The sequence below is a fragment of the Leuresthes tenuis genome, unplaced genomic scaffold, assembly GCF_036924035.1.
Source record: "Leuresthes tenuis unplaced genomic scaffold, fLeuTen1.0.hap1 SCAF_20, whole genome shotgun sequence".
NCBI lineage: Eukaryota > Metazoa > Chordata > Actinopteri > Atheriniformes > Atherinopsidae > Leuresthes > Leuresthes tenuis.
The window spans coordinates 16,501,791-16,511,534 of NW_027325374.1; the positions used below are offsets into that span (position 1 = coordinate 16,501,791).

The 9,744-nt window shown below is 42.5% G+C and overlaps 2 protein-coding genes across 3 annotated transcripts; one reads left to right on the top strand and one right to left on the bottom strand.

The window, feature by feature from the left end:
- Nucleotides 1-15: 15 nt before the first annotated feature.
- On the bottom strand, nucleotides 16-4,714 carry atpaf2 (ATP synthase mitochondrial F1 complex assembly factor 2). Of its 2 annotated transcripts, XM_072373388.1 has the most exons (9): nucleotides 4,627-4,714; nucleotides 4,035-4,091; nucleotides 3,899-3,943; nucleotides 3,580-3,728; nucleotides 3,076-3,173; nucleotides 1,343-1,423; nucleotides 1,104-1,216; nucleotides 889-1,004; nucleotides 16-709 (listed from the first exon to the last, which is right to left on the bottom strand). In XM_072373388.1, coding segments are annotated over exons 1-9 (798 nt in total). In that variant the 5' UTR covers nucleotides 4,628-4,714; the 3' UTR covers nucleotides 16-571. The 2 variants fall into 2 exon arrangements, with proteins under 2 accessions (XP_072229489.1, XP_072229488.1); XM_072373387.1 differs by lacking the exon at nucleotides 4,627-4,714 and having other exon boundaries at nucleotides 4,035-4,492.
- An 80-nt stretch (nucleotides 4,715-4,794) lies between these two features.
- Nucleotides 4,795-9,515, top strand: LOC140278401 (glucose-induced degradation protein 4 homolog). The gene is made up of 6 exons (XM_072373389.1): nucleotides 4,795-4,986; nucleotides 5,435-5,494; nucleotides 6,321-6,428; nucleotides 6,515-6,616; nucleotides 6,725-6,855; nucleotides 8,010-9,515. Exons 1-6 carry the CDS (start codon nucleotides 4,795-4,797, stop codon nucleotides 8,071-8,073), a joined length of 657 nt encoding a protein of 218 aa, XP_072229490.1. The 3' UTR covers nucleotides 8,074-9,515.
- Nucleotides 9,516-9,744: the final 229 nt, after the last annotated feature.

The following is a 9,744-nucleotide window of genomic DNA, read 5'->3' on the forward strand; positions in this document are numbered from 1 at the left end:
AAAATTAAATATTGATACATACAACATGGATGTTTAATTTCAGAAAAGTACCCTGACAGCAAGAATGTTTTTCATTTGATGAATATTTCTCACACAGTGTGCCTTTACCAAACACAGCACATCTAGAATCGGATCGTGTGCGGTCCTAACAGCACACACACTCTGCAAAATCCAAATGTTTCCAACAGAAAAAGCAGGCATGGGAATAACATTCCACCACCAAACGGACATCATTCACTCTCTTGAGGCCCTGTGCCAGTGTCCAGAATGTCACAGGTGGTTGAGAACTGACTGGAAACTGTGTGGAGAGTCACACTTGGCAGCTGCCACATATAAACACCGAAAAAAAGAGAGCCACTGTGATTTACTGGAGTGAGATGACTGTAACAGCTCTCCAACAAAACAGATGTTACTGCTAAACAGAGCGATGCGGACATGTGGTGTTGTATATGGCTGGGTACAGAAACAATGATAAAAATCAGATGGTTGGTATGTTGCAGGGTACATTTGCTGTATGATTTTCTAAGATTGAGGTGTTGACTTATGAGCTAACTGGTGATCCCAGCCCTTCTCAGTCCTGCATAAGTTTGCGTTTGACAGTTGAAGTCTCTGATGAGAGATGAACAAAAAGAGCCCCCGCAGCAGTCCGTGCCCTCAACTCATACATATCGTAGTCGTGAGCCCATTCCACGTTTCCCCAGCGTTCAATCTGTGGAGGAGTAGCAGCAGCATGTTAGCGGAATAAATAAAGAAAAGCTCTATACTTCCTTCAGTAAAACCAAAACAAGCAATGGAGAAGCAAGGAGTCACCGTGCAGAGCGAAGCATTAAGAAATGACAAACTAAAAAAAGTTGCTAGGAAATTTGGGTATTCTCTGGTACTTCATACCTGGTACTCCTCCTCCAATCTGGAGAGCAGCACAGCCTTCTCCACACTCAGATATCTGTCAATCATCCCCAGCGAGAGCACAACAGACTTCAGCTGGCTGATCACAAACTCAAGCCCTGCAAGGGAGCAACCACGCTTACAATATGTGAAACTCTGCGTAATACTACTATAGTCTGGAACGATACTGACTTCTGTTAAAGTTAGGGATGTTTTACCTGTCAGGGACCAGAGGTTGTATGAAGTGAGGTGTTGCCTGAATGTGTCTTTGGTTTCCTCTGGAATATCAGGACCCAAAATACTAGAGGAGGATCCAATGGTGACATCATATCTGCGATTCAGATGTGTGAGATAAACATAGGGAGAATCATTCGATACGGTATCTTCGGTGACACTGTTTGGTCTCTAATAACAGCCGTTGTGCTTTGACTACAACAAAAGCTAATGCAGTTATTACCTATTTTCAATCCAGTGCAATACAAGGTCCCATTCATTCTTCTGCAGCTCAACCAAACCTGGGGGGTCCTCCACTCTGTAACTGTGGAAAGCAAAAACACTGCAATATTAAAACACAACTCTGCCAGCAGCCGTTCACATTAGTATTTTACCAACATAAGAAAAGAAAAATGTCTTCTAATAACCAGAAAAATATTTTTTAAAAGTTGATCAGTGGATTATCAAGAGGCTGTATAACTCAGTGATACAAGCCTGTACTTTATTTATTGTTATCAATTGTACTCGTCACCTGCTCAGGCAAAAGAATCTTAATTTCCAACAGTGAGGCATGTGCATCCACATATACTCAGCCCCTGTGTGCACGGCAAAGTTGGGTAGAAAACTGCTGACGACCCGCAGAAGAGGGTCAGTCAGCATTTCAGGCGTTTGCAGTTTCAGTGTGTTTGTGTGTCTCAGAGGTGCGCTGATGAGCTCTGCAACATAAACTTGTTTTTTTCGTGCTCCTTTACTTCTCAAATTACTCACAAACAATTGTTAATTGTCGTTAATTCCACAATAAATGCGACTCTGGCAAATCTGAGACATGTTCGTGTCTGAATGATGATGTTCAGTTACTGAATCTATGAGATTCTGCAGAAACGTCGGTGGACCTGCTGATGTCGCATTTGTCCTGTGTCCAGCTTTGAGTGTGTGATGTAGGCCATGTGTTTATTCATATACAGAACAGGGAAAGCTGAGATCATCAGATGAAAGGTTTGCACGTGCAACAAGTTAATTAATCACAACTGCCTACTACTATCGCCATGCATAAAACCCACCTGTAGCTCCCAGCGCAGGATGCTAATTGGTCTGAACATTTGTGTTGCGGCCCCATATCGATAAGTTGGAGCCCAGCAAAATGGCCTCTTGCATGATCGTGATCTCATTAGAAAAGAGCTGCCTCAAAAGATAAAAGAATGTTGCACTCTCCACACTAAAGAGGGGAGGGACCCCCCAGTTTCTTATGAGCATACAGAAAAAAAATGCATCTCTGACAGTATGGTGGGGCATCAGTGCACACAGCATATGTCACTTGTAGATCTGTGAAAACGCCATCAATATTGAAAGACATATACAGGTTTTGGAAACACATTCGCTGCCTTCCAGGTGACGTCTTTTTGAGGTAATTTCTTAATTACTTCCGCAAGATAACGTCAAACCATCTTTCTGCGTGTATTGCAAAAGTCCAGATGCAAAACTGTCCTGCTTGCATTCGGACCCATCATCTACTGAACAGATCCGGTGCAATATGAAAGTAAAAACCCTGAACTTTAAACCCCCGGAAGTCCAACATCAAGCAAGGAGAGAATGGTCATTTTCAAAAATGCTGTAACTGGTTCCCAAACACCATATCAAAAAAAAAGAAGAAAAGAAAAAGAAGGTTTCAGTCTCAATATTAGAAATCCCGTCTTTGTTGTTGAAGCAGAACTGTAAAGATCATTTGCCGTCATCATTGAAATAAGGGCTTTGACAGATTTTAACTAAAAGGGTCTCGCTACAGTGACATTTAAAATGCATGCTGTCAAATGCCTGGGATTTCTCTGTTACAGCTGTTAAATGCACTGATCAAAATGGCCATTCATCTCAGCTGAAACAGTTGATAGAAATGAACTTAGGTAATTTAACAATAGAGGCAACAGGGTTTCATTTATAACCGTTAAATTAATAGGAAGCCAATCGAAGTGAGAGGAATACCAGATGGTGTCAGTCTCCAGAAACTTCAGAGCAGCACTGATCATTTGGTCCTTGTTGCGCTCAGTGGGATTGTCCAGAGCCGTGTTGCACAAAGTGGTCTGCAGTAAGAGTTAAACAACATCATCAGTTCTCTCAGCTCAGTTATTAGTTCAGCTTCTTTACCTTCACCTAAAACAACTACAAACATGACTACAGTATATCCCACAGAGGGATCTGGAGTAAATTTATTTTTAGAAAAACAGATTTGTTTTCTGGTCATATTTCTTATGTCGGGCAACATATGGGATGCCTCTGCTCCTAGTGATAGGATATTTTAGATGTTTCCCTGCTTCAACACACCTAATTCAGATCAATGCATCATTAGCAGGCTTGTGCAGAACTTAACAATATTTTGAAGAGATCCATTTCATCTGAATCAGGTGTGTTGAAGCAGGGAAACATCTAAAACCTGTAGGACAGCGGCCCTCGAGGACCAGATGTGAACATCCCTGTGTTAAGCCATACCAGGTGCATGGTGTAGAACTTGAGTGTGTCTCTTTGAGCATCCCACTCGGTTGCCACGGCGATGGCCAGGGCTTCATTTGGCACTGTGAACAGCTTCCCTCCTGGAGTCTTCAGTTTCCGTCGGTCGAGGTTTATCTCGTACAAACCACCTACATCAAAAAAACATTTTTTGAAAATAAGGACAGTGATCAAGCAGAAGAACGGCACGAGTATGGGAAAATGAAAAGAAAGCAAATGCCTTTGTAGTAATATCAGAAAAAAAGGAAAAAGCATCTGATAGTTTCTACTCTACACTCGTTACATTGTATTTCACGCTTACCTTCGCCTTGAGATATGCTGACATCTTGATAGAATTTCTTCCTCTCTGGTTAACAGCAACAAATCAGATCAGTGGCCAGTCGACAACGGGTTTCAGAGACTCAGGTTTGTTATTGCAGTGACATGATTTTTCTTACCTGCTGAAGCAGTGGAGTATTTCAGCGTACACCTGACGTGCTGAAGTCTTGGGCACACTTTACAATGAGAAAAGACATTTCCAAACTGACTCTGGAGTCTAACGATACTTCTAAACATAGCGCAAACTGGGTGATGATGTGATGTTTGTAGGCTACTGTAAAGCTACTGTAGCGGAAAATAGAAACGCCAGCGAGACTACCCTTTTCAGACAATTGCTCACCGAACAAGGTGTAACATAGTACAAGTGGATGTTGTTTTGACTAAACTGTCTAAATCTATGAAGTCGCTACGTCTCTGTTTGATGCTTTCATTAGCTTTTCATCTATTGCACAGAAGCTCCTGAGTTCAAAACCATGCGTGTGACCTTCGATACTATACGACATAGTAATCGCTTTTAGATTTGGGAAATGTAGTTTTCTAATTGTGTCTACACACCCTTACACAACTGTGAAAAAACTACATACAAATGTTCAAATAAAATCTTCCGCATATTGAGCCAGTAAGGTTTTAGAATGTTTGTAACGTCACCTCATTTGACCAATGAGAAAGGCGGATGCTGCTTGTCACAGCGTAGCGTCGAAGTCCACTTACTTCTCTGGGAGCCTGGTGCTTGGTAAACTGAACTGTAGCGGAATTAAGTGGAATTTGGGTGTTGGTGAACCTCTTCTGTACTTCTTAAGCGGTTCCTAGAAGCCAACAGAGTCCCTTGCCTGCACGGCCATTGACCGCGGTTGGTGCCTAGCCAGCGAAGCGGGAGCCATGCCTGTCCCCGCTGGATACCTCAGCGACTCCCCCGCCGCGGCCTTTGCATCCTCGGCCTCACTTATCCCGCCACCACCGATAAATACTCATCAACCCGGTGTTGTCACCTCCCTCTTGTATAGTGGCTCCAAGTTCAGGGGCCATCAGAAAAGCAAAGGGAACTCCTACGATGTGGAAGTTGTATTGCAGGTGGGGCTTTGAAGCGGATATTTCATTATTCAGTCAAGGTGTCAGGGGTTTTTGGTGATGTGTCAAACTGGCGGTGCGATGACTGACAGCTGAAAAATCTGTCCTGGCCTGTCCAGGAGTGACTAGCTTTAAGTGTAGCAGTGCGACTGTACATAGACTACGCCCACTAACTATGAGAAGACTATGCTGTTTAAGTTTTAAATGGTATTCATCTAATGTAGTGTCAATAAATGCTGCTTTGAATGTTGAATTATTCGTAGCTTAAGCACTTGTGTGACGACGAACACAAACGAGCACGTTTAACATTATGTTTGCAGGTTTCACAGATATGTAACCTTAGCTTTATGAACCATATCGCATGATCCGCCCTGGTTGTCATTTCAGTGTATAAGGAAACGCTTAGTATAGATTTGAAGTGGTTGACAAAATTCTCTTTTCTTGCTGAAAGCATGTCACAATGGAGGATTCCTACTTGTGTGGCTACCTGAAGATCAAAGGACTAACAGAGGTGAGTTATAATTCCCTTTATCAAACCATGTAGTTCTCTTGCTGAATATTTAACCTCACTCGTTGGACAGGCTAAAATATTTACACGTGCTGCCTGTTTTAACCCTCAGCTGACACATATTTGCTCTTAAAGTGGATCTGTCAACTAATCAAAAGCCGCCACTCAAACACACACTTGTCAGACCTGGACTTTGACTCAGCCGTTCCCCTCTAATGCTTCTTGGAGTTGTCCTTTAGTTCATTTTGTTGTCATAATCTTGCTAAAAAGTGCTTTTCTAGTCCAGCTTGTCTTCAAGCGGACAGTTGAGAATGCATAGATGAATCAATGACTGCAAGCTGTTCAGTAATTAAGGCAACACATCAACACCGGACCATTACATTTCCACTACCGTGCTTAACAGTTCATATGAAGTTCTCATGAAACGTTATTTTTCTCTGCCAAACTTGTCTGCCGTAACTGTAGACAGATGTCTTCTATTTCTATTTCTATGTCTTTGCTCAAACATTCTGTTAAAATATTGTCTTATTGACATGTTCAAATATGGCATAATAAGGAATGTGCTGGGCTTGTACTCTTGCTGTTCAAAGCCATGTTAGCATGTTTTTACAGTATAGATAGTGGTGGAGAAGATGCTAAATCTTACTGCGCAGATCACACACGCAAAGTGTTCTAGAATGACAACGTTACCTTTTATAATGAGCGAACATTGACCTGAGAGACCCATGAACACTGGCTTCACAAAGTACAGAAAAAATCTGCAAGAAAAGCCAAACGACGTGGCTTTGGTTGGCAGACGTCATGAAACACTGCTTGCTGTTTCTTCTAGGAATATCCAACGCTGACCACGTTCTTCGCCGGAGAAATCATCAGCAGGAAGCGGCCATTTCTCACTCGGAAGTGGGATGCAGATGAGGACGTAGATCGCAAGCACTGGGTAAGATGAAACCTTTTTCGCAATATGCAAAAGTCCTTTAATAGAGACCGGCTTAGTCACATTATCTCTTTACTCGTTACATCAAGGGCAAGTTCAACGCCTTCTACCAGTACGCAAAGACATTCAACTCTGACGAGTTTGACTATGAGGATCTGAAGAACTCTGACTATATTTTCATGCGGTGGAAGGTAAGACGCTACCCGACTTTCGCTGGGCACAACAGGTTTAATAAGCTTAGTATGTTTACCTTTAACCTGCTGCTTCTGTTCTTTCTCCCGCCTCTCGCCCCTCTTCAGGAGCAGTTTTTGGTCCCCGACCACACGATCAAAGACATCAGCGGCGCTTCCTTTGCTGGCTTCTACTACATCTGCTTCCAAAAATCCACAGCAACAATTGAAGGCTACTACTACCACAGGAGCTCTGAATGGTAACGCAGCACAAGTGAAATTACTCGTATGTGTCGCTAAGCATTTTGGGGATTATTAACAAGCAGGCTCACCGCTAACAGGTTTCTGGATCTAAACCCAGAGGGGCTGAAGAATCTGGATGGGTAAAGTCATTAAAGGACACAAGCTCCAGCTTCCATGCAATTCCACCAATTAATTGCTGAGTGGACTTTTAAAAAGGCTTCAGCTGGACGTGAATAAAGCAGAAAGCTCCTGAACACGCAGTTTGTTGCGTTTGGTTTAGATTGTCTTGCTGCGAGGTTAAAGGAAAACGAGGCTTGCTCATACTCCCATCTTTAGTGTTTTCATTTATATTTGACATTCTTTGGCATTCATGTCGGCTCTCTCTGACATAAGCTGTTGTTTTTGCAGTTTGCTATTTCCTCCTCTTACCAAAGACTTGGAAGCCGTTTCTGCTGCTTTCTCCAACCACCGAATGCCTTTTGCACGATGCCATTTTTTTTGCTCAATTTGGACAGTGATAGCCAGCAGGTTTGTCATATTATGACATTTGCATTTCCAACCACAACCAAAACCGTTGTGATTGGAAACCTTACCCTCGTCTGCGTTTACCATTCTTGAAGCAGATCGGCGCAGCAGTTAAAGCGCTCGCACAAAAAGCTACTGTGTCACTGAAATGGATGAACAATTAAAAGCCTTGTGATTTTCAAACCAGATGCATGTTCACGGAGCTGAAAATAGAGATTGTTTTTCACATCCTAAGAAAATCTGGTGTTTTGGAGAGCTTGTCTCAGTGTTTGAGGCAAACATTCCAACACATCACGTGCACACAGTTTCGTCTCTCCTCAGCTAATGTTGCTGTGAGTGTTTCCACTCAGGGGGAGACTACCTGCTCAGCCCTTTGCTTTGGTTTAAATCGGCGGGAAAAACAGCTCTGATACCACCTGAAGTCAAATCTACACAAGCACAACAATGTGAAAACGAGCTGATTTCTCTGTCATTTTCAGCATAGTTGAGGTGCTGAGGAAAGGCAGTGTGACAGCAAATGTTTTGCTGTGGTCAGCCCTGCTGCTTTAAACGCCTGTCATTTGTTTGTGGGCTGCAGTGGAAAAGCCCGTCCTGTCACCCTCCTTCTTTAACTGACTCTAATGTGTATTCTGTTGTCGCACTTCAGGTACCAGTCTTTAAACCTCACCCACGTCCCCGAGCACAGTGCGGCCATCTACGAGTTCCGGTGACCCCGGCCAGCATCGCGGCTTCGTTCTTTTCTTGGACAATGACTTGAGGCAAAGCAGAGGCGTGCAAATGCTACTGAGAAGGAGAATGACACCAACTTGGAATGAGAATTGGAACAAACTCTTTTAACATTCTCTCTAAAAACGTGGACGGACAGCTGAAGAAGAGCACACAGGATGTCGGACAAATGAATGTATGTATGGATGAGGCGAAAGCCGAAAGGAGGAAAGAGCAGTCGTGCTCCCTGGATGGCGTTTCTCGAGTTTGAACAGGCAGCAGAGACTGGGTGTGGTTCTTATAGAGTTCCCCTTTCTTCGTTTGGTTAAACGTCTGGTTTTAAAAACGCTTGGCACAGTATATCAGGTCACTTTATGAGCCTTTTTGTGAATTCCCTTTTTTTTTTTGGTTTGCAAATAGGAAAGTGTCAGGCTTTTATCCAATCAGTACAAAATTAGCAGCATGAACACATTGAGCTGCTGTTGGACAAGGATTCCTCTGAGGAGTCTGCTTTTATAAACACACCTCTGAGGGAGTAAATCACCGAGTGTGTTAGGAGGAAAGAAGCAAGAGGGAAGTTCATTTTAGAGCCCTTCGGGTTCGAAGAGGGGAGCTGTAATGAGCCCAAGAGCTAGAAAGACAGTATTTTTAAGCTTAGATGATTCCTTGTTTGCCTGTTGAGAGTATATTTTCTTATTTTACTCTTAAAAGATGGACGGTGAGCGGCACTTTTTAAAAGTTGCAGTCTGCGATACACGTGAAACAAGCCCCCCCACCCCATGTTCATAAAACTGCTTTGAAGATTACTTTCACATAGGATTGCTGTGGATTTTCCTCTGTTGCGTTACATTTGCACAAAGACAGACTATGTTATTAAAATGCTTGCAGAAAGGATCTTACACGCATCACAATACATAAGCTTCAAGGTGGCAGATCAAGCAGTTTTGAGTAGTTTTATTGTTTGGAGCATTTACAGCCAAACAATCCCATGAAAGTATTAAACAGAGTATCTTCTACCCCTCAATCTGCATTAAAAGAAGCTTTTTCTTTTTCTTTCTTTTTTTACTTCCTATGTGTCATGTGTTTTCAGTTGAGATTCCCTCCAACCTACGTTTACGTCACCTCGACTATGCAACACTTTAGAGATAGCACTCTCCAAACATATGATCCTGAGTTTTCAGGCGCAGAATTTTATTCTATCCTCATTATATATATATATATATATATATATATACACATATATATATAAATAAAAAAGATCTATCTTCATGACAGAAAATATTTTTGTTGAATTGTCTATAATAACACTCTCCTCCCCGATCATGTTTCTCTTCCATGTGATTGTGCCATCTTTTTAAAGCTTGCCAGAGTTGTACAATAACAGATCTGAAGTGTGTTTGTGAATAAGCCTGGAATTGATCAATGGTGTGACTGTAAAGAGTGGATTGTGGATTTAAAAAAAAGAAAAAAAAAGCCAAAACATTGTTCGCTGTGTCTCACTTCCTACTCACCGGTCACTTTACGAAGTTATGCACCTGTGAAAACGTGTCGAGACGGACTGTTTCCTGCAACGATTGCTGAGGTATTTGCATGTTTGCAACAAGAAGACTACGAGAGTCGCTCCCCGAATGAGCTGTTTGACAAAACCTCGACGGAGAGTTGTCCTGCACTGCCAT

What these genes read in the sequence shown, in the direction of transcription:
- atpaf2 (XM_072373387.1), bottom strand. Translation starts at nt 4,152, where the DNA reads ATGTTTAGAAGTATCGTTAGACTCCAGAGTCAGTTTGGAAATGTCTTT. An exon ending in TTGCACTGGATTGAAAATAG is followed by an intron (nt 1,217 to 1,342) that starts GTAATAACTGCA and finishes TCTGAATCGCAG; the next exon opens with ATATGATGTCACCATTGGAT. An exon ending in CAACCTCTGGTCCCTGACAG is followed by an intron (nt 1,005 to 1,103) that starts GTAAAACATCCC and finishes GCTCCCTTGCAG; the next exon opens with GGCTTGAGTTTGTGATCAGC.
- LOC140278401 (XM_072373389.1), top strand. Translation starts at nt 4,795, where the DNA reads ATGCCTGTCCCCGCTGGATACCTCAGCGACTCCCCCGCCGCGGCCTTT. An exon ending in ACGTAGATCGCAAGCACTGG is followed by an intron (nt 6,429 to 6,514) that starts GTAAGATGAAAC and finishes CGTTACATCAAG; the next exon opens with GGCAAGTTCAACGCCTTCTA. An exon ending in ATATTTTCATGCGGTGGAAG is followed by an intron (nt 6,617 to 6,724) that starts GTAAGACGCTAC and finishes GCCCCTCTTCAG; the next exon opens with GAGCAGTTTTTGGTCCCCGA.